This window comes from Tasmannia lanceolata, unplaced genomic scaffold, assembly GCF_043159265.1.
Source record: "Tasmannia lanceolata isolate RefF3 unplaced genomic scaffold, GAP_Taslan_0.1 ptg000007l, whole genome shotgun sequence".
Taxonomy (NCBI): Eukaryota; Viridiplantae; Streptophyta; class Magnoliopsida; order Canellales; family Winteraceae; genus Tasmannia; species Tasmannia lanceolata.
Genome location: NW_027518684.1, coordinates 12,283,235 through 12,295,915, shown reverse-complemented (window position 1 = coordinate 12,295,915; position 12,681 = coordinate 12,283,235). Strand labels below are relative to the sequence as shown.

The 12,681-nt window shown below is 42.3% G+C and overlaps 1 protein-coding gene across 1 annotated transcript; it reads left to right on the top strand.

Annotated features, from left to right (window-relative positions):
* The first annotated feature begins 504 nt into the window (after window positions 1–504).
* On the top strand, window positions 505–12,681 carry LOC143880581 (citrate-binding protein-like). Its single transcript, XM_077383573.1, has 4 exons — window positions 505–832; window positions 1,603–1,979; window positions 4,730–4,783; window positions 12,294–12,681. The coding sequence occupies exons 1-4, from the start codon at window positions 566–568 to the stop codon at window positions 12,679–12,681; spliced, it is 1,086 nt and encodes a 361-aa protein (XP_077239688.1). The 5' UTR covers window positions 505–565.

Here is a 12,681-nt window from a genome sequence, read left to right as displayed (position 1 = left end):
GGGAAACAGGTGTATGGGGGAAACTAGGCAACTTCCCAACAGAGCCAACTAGGAATCAATTGGTTTTTACTAAACCGAAGCTTGGAGGGCATGGTTTGATAGGACACATATGCCTTAGGATCCTCGGATAACATGTAAACTAAAGAATTGAGAAAATCTAACACGATGCCTTGGATGGGGGAGCAAACCCCATATTTAAGAATAAAAATCACGAAGAGTACACAAATAAAAAAGTTATAATATCACGAAGATGCTGTTACCATTATGTTTGTGACTTTGACACAAATTGACTTGCTTCAGTTCTATCCGGGTTCTAAACATTATGGTCATTATCTCCTTGCCATTCAAAAAAAAAAAAAAAACATTATGATCCTTTCACATCGATTATTTTAACAAGAGGAATTCATATATATTGCCGTCCCATTGTCCCATTACTCCAACCACTCCTATTCCTTGCTCTTCCAACCCATTTATAAATGACCCCTATTAACCTAACACTCTACACATCCAAGCTCCAACTCCTTACACACTCTTGCAAGACTTGGAATTAGAAGAAGAAGAAGAAATGGGTTATTCTTGCTTTGTCTTGGCACTTTTCTATATAGTCCTTCTCCACCTTTGCACCCAAAGAGCCAAAGGTGCAGATCCGATGGCCGGGTTCACCTCTCTCCCTCTCAACTCCTCTAACTTTGTGATCCAAAGACCTTACGACTTGCCCCAAAGTGCGCGATATAGCTTCATCAGTGGAGTCCACAGGCTCTGGGTTTACTCTACTGATAAGCCTCACTCCCCCACTAGCAAGACCAAACCACGAACTGAGATCCGAATAGTGGTAAACCATCTCTGCATCTCTTCTTCGCCCTTAATTTAATTTTTTTTTCAATCATGGTCTTAATAAACTTGAGCGTCACATTATTTGGGAAAAAAATCATCAAGTACTTATTAATATATAATGGAACGAACCAAGTTATAATAGAGCATGGGCTCCGTCAATGTATTTGTCTATTATGTAAGATAATAACTACAAAGAAACATTTGTAGGGGGGGGGGGGGGGGGGGGGGGGGGGATTTGGTAGCATCCATCGCAAAAGGCATTTCGTGGATGGCATGTTGCATTTGAGAGCAGCCACCTCATGAATGAAGACAAAATCTGCTTAAAAGTGAGCCCGTACTTGTAGCTGCTCTCACATGCAACAGGCAATGGTGTGGCTAGTAATAGCCAGACCCAGCTATCGTACATGAGGTGGTGCGCCTACACCATAAAATGACCATTTTTTTGCAATGAAAATGGTGATTTGTTCAAAAAGATTTTCTCAAAATATAGGCCAACTATAAACATCCAAACCAAACACTTGAGCCATGTTTGGCTACCACTAATCTTTTCAATGAAATCTTTTCAATTCTCTCCCTCTCCCGCCCTCCTTGCCCATCTCCCACCACTTGATAAACCAATATACCATGGAGAAAGCTTTCATGGCCATCAAAAATGGCCTTAATAATGTTCCAACCACAACTATGTTACTAATCTTACAACTAGGTGTACTTTTTTTATAAAAAATTAATCTTTCTCCTTTTATCATTTACATATTTGTATGTTTATAGGGCTACGATTATTCCTCCGGTGTGTGGCAATTCGAAGGGCACGGGTTTGTTCCCAACGGGACAACCGGGGTCTGTGTCATGCAACTATTTGGTGCATACGGCCACGCCACAACACTGATGATGCGGGTCTACAATGGTACACTTACATATTACAGGGCCCCAATAATCCTGGATATATACGATCGTTGGTTTCGATTAAACGTTATCCACGATGTTGGCGCTGGAGAAGTTTGGGTTTTTATCAATGGGGTTCTAAAATTAAAGGCATCTGATCATGGGGGAGCTTCTCATTACTTTAAATGTGGTGTTTATGCACAAGATAACGATTCTAATTACATGGAGTCTCATTGGAAGGGAATCAAAGTCCTTAAAAAAATGTGACAGAGATTCAGAAAAATGCAATTGTGGAGTGCTTTAGAAGAATAAGTTGGTTGGCTTGTCATGGTTTAGCTTATTAATGTAAATGGTGTTGTCTCTTATCAAAGGACTTGCTCATCTATGTAATTGTATGTTTATGGATGTATATAAATGATCTTCTATTTTTCTGTTTGAGAGATTTACAATGGTCTGATCTTATCAGTGACAGGTGACAATGGTTTGGATAGGATTTACGCAGGCGTAAAATTGAAAAGTTGGTAAAAAAAAAGTGTTTAATATGTTTTAAAATGTTTAACACGCATTTTAAACCTTTTTCCTAAAAAAACCAAAGTTATTTTGCTGTAAAAGTTTTAAACGAAATATTAAACGGCGAACCAACAAGACTCTTTTTTACAAAAAAATCCATTTAAAACAAAGTTTTGCTAACTATGGGTGTGAGCATGGAAGACTGAATTCGCGGCCATATATACACAACTGATGTAAGGGTAAAGTGGGTACAATAAATTATGGGGAGTGATATTGTAGACACCCCATTTTGACAAGGCCCTAAAAATCCCCAAAATTGAATAAAATTCCCAAATTCCGAGTCCCAAGTATTCCGAAGTTAATCTCAAAAATTCCTGGGGACTGGGCCCAGAATGAGAAGAAGGTTTGAGTCTTGGAGCACCTTATTACGAGAATCCCCAGGAGGTTGTTAGTATTCTCGAGAATCCCCCTGTAAAATTTCAGGGCAATCGGGCGAAAAATGAAGAATAAGACAGGCGAAGTATGTGCGATAATTAAAGTTGGGCTGTGGTAGGGTGAATTATCAAAGCATGGTTGTGTGGATATCCCCCCCCCCTTTTTCCAAAAAAGACAAGATATTTTTGTTGGTAAAATGGTGGTTTGTCACCTTTAGAAGGGTATTTTTGGGAATTCTCATAATACTTAGGGTGTAAGCAATCCCTAGGGACCCTTGGATCAAATCTAAGGGTGAGGATCATTTGGAGAAAGAAGAATCTTCACCCTGTTTTCTACTTGCCCCCCCCCCCCCCCCCCCCCCCTTGGTTAAAATTTCTTCACAAATACATTAGGAAGGGCTGTCCAGGTAAAGAAGAGGGGTACAAAGTTATCACCCATTTCCTTTAAAAAACCCAAATTGATTAGGGTTTGGGGAGGGTTTTTCATTTTTTTTCCTTGGAAGGAAGGGTTTTCATTTTTTTTTCTCTTGCAACAGAGGGAGGAAGAAAAAGAGTGAGGGAGAGAAGAACAAACTCAGCTCCACCTAGCCTCCATCAGCAAAACCCATTTCAAAAACCAAAAAAAAAGAAACAAAAAAAAAAAAAAACGAACACCTTCTTCTCCGGCGAGCTTGCCGGAATCCGGCAAGCCCCCATCCACAAACCTTCTTCTTCCTCTCTACCCCCAAACATCCAAACCCATCTCTACCCTCTACCCAAAACCCATTCGGTTCGCACCAAACCCCCATCAAACCCACTTCAAAAGCAACCACATCAAATCCCACCCCACCTCCACCACCACAGACCACCACCTCTGCTATTCCCGACGAAACCCGCTTTGGTTTGTCCACCAAAACCCATTTTCTCCGGCCAAACCCCCTCCCTCGCCGTCGGCAAGCCTTTCTCCAACCACCACCACCACCTCCAAACCCCCATCCATCCACTCCCGCCGGCCGGCCACCGCTCGACCAAACCCACATCTTCAACCTCCACACGGATTTTTGCAAAACCCACGTTCACCTTCTTCTCCCATCAGCCACCCCTTCTTCATCCACCCCTGTTTTCTGCAAAACCCATTTTAAAACCACCCAAACCCTCTTCATTTTGCCAGCCAAACCCCACCACCGTCCGGCCTCTTCCTCCACCCATTTCATCAAAACCCACCTCGATTTTTATCTCTACAAACCCATCCCACCATCTCCGACCCCTTTCCACCTCCTCCAGCCACCGAAACCCACCGAAACCCTCTCCCCCACCTCGTTGTTTTTCCCAACCCCCATTAAACCCAAATCCTCCATCCCATTTCTACCCATCCCACCTCCTTTTTCTCTATTTTCCATTCCCTTTTTTTTCTTTTATTATTTAACAGAGGATTGAGAGAGAGAGAGAGAGAGAGAGAGAGAGGGAGAGGGAGGCTCGGCCCGACCGTGTCTTCTCCGGTGTCTCGCCGGAGTTCCGACCTCCCAAGCTGCCGCCCATCCACCATTTTCGGCCTCCCAAGCTGCCACTCCCACCTTCTCCGACCATCGCCCATCTCCATTCTCAACCCTATTTCTTGGCCATTTCATCCATTTTTACTCTCTTATCCAACTCCGTGACCCTGTTTTCCCAGCCGTCACCTCCATTTTTATTTTTTTGGTCGTCAAATGCCCATTTTCTCCGATTACCACCACCCATAGCCCCCACTTCTATACCCTTTGCCTCCATTATAGCCACCCACTCCGCCGATTGGATCCCCATTTCCTGTCATCCCAGATCTGAAATTGGGAGGGATTAGCATAAGAAGAAGAAGAAAAGGGAAAGGAGAGAGATCTGAGAACTCTCTGGTTTTGTGGAAATTGAAGAAAAGGAGAAGATTTTACTTGGGTAGAAGAAAGAATCTTCTTGGGCATTTTGGGCAAAGAGGAGAAGACGTGGTCGAGAGGTAACATCAGTTCTATCTTCTCCTTGCAATTTCCTTTCTTGTTTAATCTTGTGTGGGTAATCTTGGCTTTGATGTTTGCTATGTTTAGCAATTTGTTGCTTTACAGCTTCTTTGAATTATGTTCCATGAATCTTGTTGATTGTTGCTTGGATCTTGGGAGGTATCTGTATGAAACCTATTTTTCTCTTGATTGTCATCTTTCTGCTACTTCCTTTTGATGAATCCCTTAAGTTAGTCCTAGCTACATTTCACTCTCTGTTTTGTTAAATTCAGATTGATTTCAGGAAAGGACTAAGTACATATGCTCTCTCTGTTGTGTCTAGTATTCTATTGGGCCACAATCGGACATCAGAACTCGTGCAAGGCATCAAAGTTTTCATTCTTGGTTTATAATGAGAGAGTATGCTCATTGAAATACGGTAAGACCCGCATTGCTCAAATTATGACGATGTACAGTCCATAATCTGTTCGAGGTCTTTGCAGCATAACTCATACGCGAGAAGGAGATAACGCATGTTCCATTTTCTCATATCGTGTCCCTTTGTCCTGCTATGTGTGAATTGTTGGGCTAATATTTTTCCTAATGATAGATTTCATTTCTTGGTCTAGATTACATTCCCTACCCGTGGTCTTTATTGGAGTGCAACCAAATTGGTAGTGCCATTATCAAATATCGAAATGTGGAGGTCGATCGTGGATCATATATTGTATGAGCCCAACACCCGTATGATGCCCCCTTTTGATTCAGATTCTGTCAAGGAGAGAGATCACTTCAAATACAAGTGAACCCTCTATAGATTTCTTAGCCCGTGACCCGTTAGCAAATGGAGTTTATATTTCCACTAGAGAAGATGGAAATGTAGTCTCATTCCCAACTTGAACCTCACTTTGATACTCAACTTTTGAAGTATACCGAGGCTGTGTAAGGGCAAGGATCCAGTCCCTTGCATCCTTACGTTTTTCTCTTCCTGATCTTTACAGTAGGCATCCAAAAGACATGTGTATGTTTCGTTCGAAATGTCATAGGTTTGGCCCTTCATTCTAATTTCTTGTTCTAGACTTTAAGGGTAACTTGCACATTTTACCCTCCAATTTCAACTAGATTTGAGCTTCAATGTCCCATTTCCAATTGTCTCATTCTCTCACTCTACTGGTTCTTCTTCTATTTTTGGGATCTTCCTCGGTGTCAGGAAATTCCTTGGTCTTCAGAACTTTGACCAGTTTATGGACGATATATCGATTTTGGGAATATCTTGTCGGGCTTCAGGCTATGACGGAATGTATCTTGAGCCAACCCCTTCCCTTCCTGCCTTAGGGTCTTCGCAGGTTAAGGGATTCCTTTCTCTATAGAGTCGGTCGTAGAGGGTTTAGGGGTCTGTCCTACCGTCCTAGGGTTTGGGAGTCTGTCCTACCCTTGTAGAGTTTAGGATTCTGTCCTATCCCTTCATAAAGTTTGGGATTCCGCCTTTCCATCTTCCAGAGTCCGCTTTCAGCATAGGAGTCAGTCCTTCAGTCTTTCAGGAGTCTGTCCTATCATCATAGGGGTCGTGATTCTGTCCATCCCCTCGTCAAATCGTGTGATTTTATCCGCTCCTGCAAGGTATAGGATGCTGTCCAACCCTTGCAGAGTTGTTATTCTGTTCATTCCCCCCCGCAAAGCATAGGATGCTGTCCAACCTTTGCGGGATATCAGGAGTCTGTCCTCCCCTTATGATGATAGGATTCTGTCCTGTTGAGTCAAAAACATCAAAAACATCTGAAAAATCAAAAATCTCAGAAATCTCGAGTCATTAGAGTGTAGTTAGGAAAATCTGGTCCGAACTACGGATAGCTTGATCCCTAGCTGAGGGGTACGTAGGCAGCTCAGGCGTGCAGCTGGCATCCTGAGTTCAGTCACCATTTTTGCAAATATCCTTCACAACTTCGAAAACTTCCATAAGCTTCAAGACCTTTCAAGTCTTCTCAAAATACAAAAATCCTTCAAAATAACCTTGGAAACAATTTTCAAAAGATCTTCCCATAGAGTTAGGAGGCTGTCCTAGGCGTTTGGGGTGTCATAGAGTGAGGAGTCTGTCCTGATTGTGTTGCTTTGTGTGTCTGGTCGTGTGAGTGTCCCTAGAGTTAGGAGGCCTCGAATCGTGGTCGGTTAGACACTTAGTCGAGCCGATGACTAGACTAGAATGCACTTAGATAGCCCATGGTTTTCCTTAGGACACGCAGCCTAGTCACGCTTAGGGTGTAGGTCCACCTGCATTAGTTAGGGCATATAGGGAGTCCTAAAAATTACCATTCACTTGAACTTAAGCAATGGCGCAAGAAGCTTTAAAAACTAGTCAGGTCTAGTTGATCGAGTCTAGGATAGCGGTCTTAGAAGGTTAGGCATTGTAGTTTAGCATAGGTCGCCGAACTACGTTGGCTCTTATTCTTCCCGAGGCCGGGATACGTAGTGCAGCTAAGATGGATGGCCATCTTGGTCCGAGTCAATTATCGCATTAGAGTCTAGGGTTTGTCATATTGTATGTTTTTGCTGTGTTTTCTTACTTTCCTGTACAGATCCTATACCTTTAGCTGTAGCATGCATGCGTTTGCCCATCAGAACATAGACACCAATTAGGCATGACACTCATAACCTAGCTATTCTTAGGTGTCATATCTTTCATTTCTTTTTGTGTGTGCTTCTTATTCATCTCCGAGATATGCATGATTAGCTAGACGTTATCTCGGGGATATTCGTTCCCATTTCACATGATTTTTGCCCAAAACTCTTCAAAGTTAATAATAAATGGCATAAGAGACCAGGTGCTCGCACTTGGGCGAATCGGGGGCGCTTAATCCCTTCCCCATTCGTCATCAGGCACGGACCTTTTATATCTCTGGTTATCTGTTGCGACAGAGCACAGCATGGGATTCAGGGCCCGCTTCCTTGGATGGCGACTCTTTCTTTGTTTAAGGTGCGTCTCGAATCCGGGCTAGTCCCCGAATCGAGAGGTATCTGTGGACCCCGATCCGAGGACGGTGCCGAGGGACGCGAGATCCCTCCTGCAACCCTCTAAGATCTCCACAATGGAAGAGAGCTCTGCCAAGGAACTCTCGAAACGGATACCACCCTCACAGCATAGCATGAGTGGCGATGTAAAAGGAAATAGATACATCCTGATCCGGAGCCAGGGCTCGAAACCAAGATATATCTAAAAATAACTCAGAGTCGCCATCCATGGACAAGCCATGGAACCAAAACAAATGCTCTGTTTGCAATGGATAACCAGAGATACAGAAGGTCCGTGCCTGATGACGAATGGAGAAGGTCCGAAGAGCGCCTCCAATTCGCCCGAGTGCGAACACTTGGTCTCTTATGCCATTTATTATTAACCTCGAAGAGTTTTGGGCAAAAATCATGTGAAATGGGGACAATCCTCAGGAGTCGTCTACCTAAGCATGCATTTCCTGAGGACAAAGATAATAAACACCCATAAAATAAAATGAAAGATGTGTCACCTAAGCATAGCTAGGTTATGAGTGACATACCTAATGGGTGTCTAAATTCTGATGTGCAAACACATACAAGCTATAGCTAAATGTATAAGATCAGTACAAGAAAGTAAGAAAACACATCAAAAGAAATACAATAACTACACAACAAATCCTAAGACTCTAAATTATTAGCCCGAGTCCTCGGATGGTCTGGTATTCATCCAAAGAAGCCTACGTATCCCCGCCTCCACGAGAATCAAGGCAACGTAGTTCTTCGCATCTATTCTAAGCTAGGATGCCTAAGACACCTAGACCTCTATCCTAGACTCGATCTAAAAGACCTGACTAGTTATTAAAGTTTATTGTACGATTATTTAAATTCCAGTGAATTGTGAATTTTAGGACACCCTATATGCCCTAACTAAATGCAGGTTAGCCCTAAGCTAATGCAGGTGGTTCCTACAACCTATGTGTAACTAGGCTGTATTTCCTAAGGAAAAACCAAAGGTGGACTAGCGTATCCTACTCTAGTCATCACTCGGCGATGCGGATCGCCGACTGACCGGACGGAGGCGCTCCTATAACTCTAGGACAGACCCCTAACTCTAAAACAAGCACACAGCAAACAAACAATCAAACAACCTATCAAAAGAAAAAAACCTAACTCTAAAACTCTCTATCTAGGAGGAACTCCTAACTCTAGAGGAAGATCTTTTGAAAACAAGATTTTAAAGGTTTTTTGAAGAAGGTTTAAAACGTTTATTTACAAAAAGGTTTGGCTGGACTTGGGATGTAAATCCCAAGCTGCACTACGTACCTCGTGGAAGAGGATCAAGCCAACGTAGTTCGAAAATCGAACTCGCCTAATACGCTTTTAAAAGAAACACTCAACACTTTAGATTTTTAAAGGTTTTTTTATGTTTTTCAAATGTTTTTGATATTTTTAAAGTTTTCAAATGTTTTTGAGTTTTAAATTTCTAATGTTTTTGGATTTTAAAGCTTTTCCAATGCTCTAAACCTTTAAATGCTTTCAATCTTAAAGGGGACACGCAAGTAATACCATAAACTAAGGCAAAGCCTTAAAGCAAAAAGGGGAAACCCCAAACAAGCAACAAAGGTCTCAAAGAGACGATCCACAACAAGAAAGATAGCGCTCCAAGAAGAGAGAAAACGATCCAAGATCTCAAACAAGCAAAGCTCTAATAAGACTGAGTTAGTCTCTAATTAAAATGGAATAACGACAACTCTAAAGGAGAAACTCCTAACTAAAAAAAACACTAAAGACGGGAGAACAAATGAGTCAGAGACTCTCTAATAACACTACCGAGCCAAAGACTCACTCTAAAAGAGGAGGCCACTCTAACATGAGGCTAGGTAAGCCTCCTAAAGGGGAAACTCTCTACATGAGACAAGGCTTGTCTCCGAGACACAAATGACGTAAAAAGGAAAAAGAGACCCTGTGCATATTTGGCAAAGGTAAAACACCCAGCCGGGCCGGACAGCTACCTAGCCCTAGGGTGCAACAAATGTGCAACCCAATACCCATAAGGGTAGGGGTATGCTGCCAAGCCGAGTAGGGTGTTCTCCCAAAACCAAACGATGCACAAAGAGGAGGTTTAGCAAGAGAATGAGACTGGGCAAGTCTCCTATATACAAAGGAGGGGTATGCTACTCGGACTGAGCAAGTCCCCTAAGGATGGGCTTGGGCTAGCGCCTTCATCGCCCTCGCAATGAGAGGGGATTCTAGTATCTAAAGAAAAATAATAGAAATCTATAAGACTGTGTTAGTCTATCAAAGAGAGAAGAAAAGGCTACCAGATAAACTCAAATTTTCAATCAATTATTATAAAAACAAAACAAATATCCGCAAAGTATGATTTACAACTAAAGAGTGCACAATCTGTAAGAATATCAACCATAAAATGGTAAACAACATTAATTAGTCCAGACCAGCCGCTGGATAGCCTAATAAAGCAAGAAACAACATTAAACACTTCTATGCCCAACCACAAGTACCACTGCCCCAATATGGGGGTGAAATCAGATGATGCTAAAGTAATCATCTGATATCACAAATACACAGGATAATATTTCTAAGCCCGCCTTGAGATCAGACAGTACTCATGTCGATAATATCGAATAGAGTAGTCATCTGATCTCTTTCTTTCCTAAAACAATTTATTTAAATAAAAGACAAGTTTATGAACCTCAAGAGAGTCTCACCTGAGCAGTCCATTTATTATCATCTTCAAAACCTAACTCAAAGATTAGTACAAGAGAAGAATATATAAAAAAAAAATCAAAAGATTATGATAATTCCAATTTATTAAAAATTTCAGTGCATACATGGGACATCAACTTGTGCAGATCCAAGTGCGAAGCGGTGAGCCACAAAACATAAAGACGGGCTCCAAGTAACCTTATCATTGCCCAGAGAAGGGTTCTTTAAAATAAAAAAAATGGTTAAAAGAAATCCAAAAGGTTGGGTAGGCCTACTAAACAAAAGAGGGGAGCGCTACTTGGATTGAGCGAGTCCCCTAAAGATGGGCTTGGGCTATCGCCTTCATCGCCTTTGCAAAGAGCGAATATGAATAAAATCCCGAAAAGACTAAGTAGAAGACCTTCCATACGAAAGTATCGCTTTTTTTTAAAATTCCTTGAAATCAAATCATCATACGGCTAAGGCTTCAGAAATTTCTGAACCAAATCCAAGAACAATTCACAATTCCAACTCTATAGTAGCGCCGATCATATATAAATGCGAGAGAAATGAAGGTAATTAACCAAGGCGATATCAAATGAATTGGTATAGGAACACTAACAGAATAACAACCCTTGGAATAGACGAAAGAATGAAAGAAATATGGATGAAGGCAATCGAAAACATACTACAGATGGCCTTAAGATGGGGAAAACACATTCTAAAAAAAAAAGTGCATTCAAGGGAGCCCTTGGAAGGGAAAGCCTACACCAAAACTATTAGGCTATATGAATATTACCCAAGTAGAGACAAATGACAGTTTGGTCATGCAAATTTTGAGATACATAGAATCAAGACAATGACTCAAACACGCATGGATAAATGGCGATCACATCTAACCAAGACCTTAGAGGCTTCTAATTAGCACTCCCCCAACCTTGCAAGCATAAATCATGACCAAAGGATATAAAGACACGTGATAGCAGAAACAGTGTAGTGCCCTCAAACTCAAATCTCCAATAATCAAGAATTCATAAAATTAATTTGAAGAGTGCAAGATAACCCCAAGATTTTCAAAGGCATAGCAGCTAAACCTTACTCCAATATTGATTTCCACATACAACTTATCAAATAAAATGCATATAGTTCAGAGAAAACTATTGACATGGAACCCATAAATTCAGCCATATGACGAGCAGCGAATACGAACACCATCAAACTATTAACCCTAGATGATTCATGTACTTATAGCCACGACATGGGGCAAAGTATCAAATCTCAGCTGGAACGAAATTAACATCAAATATTGCACAAGAAACATTCTGAGCAGCCAATTTAAAACCAATCTAAGTAGAGAGTTAAATATTCAGACCATGAAAATGACAAGGAAATAGCTCAAATGAAATTACCTGAGATGAAAACTTGAGGTAGTGGCTGAGGTAGTGGGGGCAATCCAAGAGGTGGGGAAAAGAAGATGGAATCCCCGCTGATTTGATGCAGAGGATGGCTGAAATTGGATGTGGGAATGAAATGGGTTTAGGGCCTGGTTTGGGTAAAATCTGTGAAAGATGGTGGTCGGTTTTGGAAATGGAGAAGAGAGGGAGGATATGGCTGTGAAGAAAAGGGTGGTTGATGTGGGATTCGGATGGAGGAGTGAAATTTGAAGTTGATACCGGAGATGGTGGCTCGGTGGTGGTGAGGAGTGGGTTTTTTTTTAAAAAAAAAAAAAGGTAAATGGAATGAAAGAAAGAAGAAGAAGAAGAAGAAGGTTGTGGTGGTGGGATAGAGGTGGAGGTGGTGCGGCTGAGATGGACGGAGGTGAGGAGATGGTGTGGCCGGAGGAGATGGGGTTTCGGCTGGAGAATGGGGTTTGTGAGATGGGTTTTAGTTTGGCAAAAAAAACAGAGAAGGTGATGGGGAGAAGAAGAAAGTGGAGGAGGTTATGGAGCTAGCCGGATTTGGATGGGTTTGAAGGTGGAAATGGGTTTGGGTGTTGCAGGTGGTATGGGAATGGGGTGGTGGTGGTGGAATTGGTGGTGAAGGTCGGAGATGGAGGGGATGGGTTTGGATTAGGGGTTTGCAGAGGGGGAGGAGAATGGAGAGAGTGGTGGAGATATAGAGGGTTTAATGGAGGAGCAATGGAGGAGGGTCTAATGGTGGTGGTGGAGGTTTTTAATGGAGGTGGTGGTGCCGGTGGAGGAGTAATCGGCCGGAGATGGGTTTGGGAGAAGAGAAGGGGTTTCGAGGGTGGGGATGGAGGTGGCTGTTGGAAGAAAAGAAGAAGAAAATGGGGAAGAAAAAAAGGGGTGGTGCTAACCGGTGGTCGGATCTCCGATTGGAGTCGGTGGCTGGGAGAAGGTGGTGGAGGCAGCAACAGAGGTGGCTGA

Coding starts and splice junctions, on each gene's coding strand:
- LOC143880581 (XM_077383573.1), top strand. CDS start 566: ATGGGTTATTCTTGCTTTGTCTTGGCACTTTTCTATATAGTCCTTCTC. Junction 833..1,602: donor GAACTGAGATCCGAATAGTG/GTAAACCATCTC, acceptor GTATGTTTATAG/GGCTACGATTATTCCTCCGG. Junction 1,980..4,729: donor ATCAAAGTCCTTAAAAAAAT/GTGACAGAGATT, acceptor GTTGCTTTACAG/CTTCTTTGAATTATGTTCCA.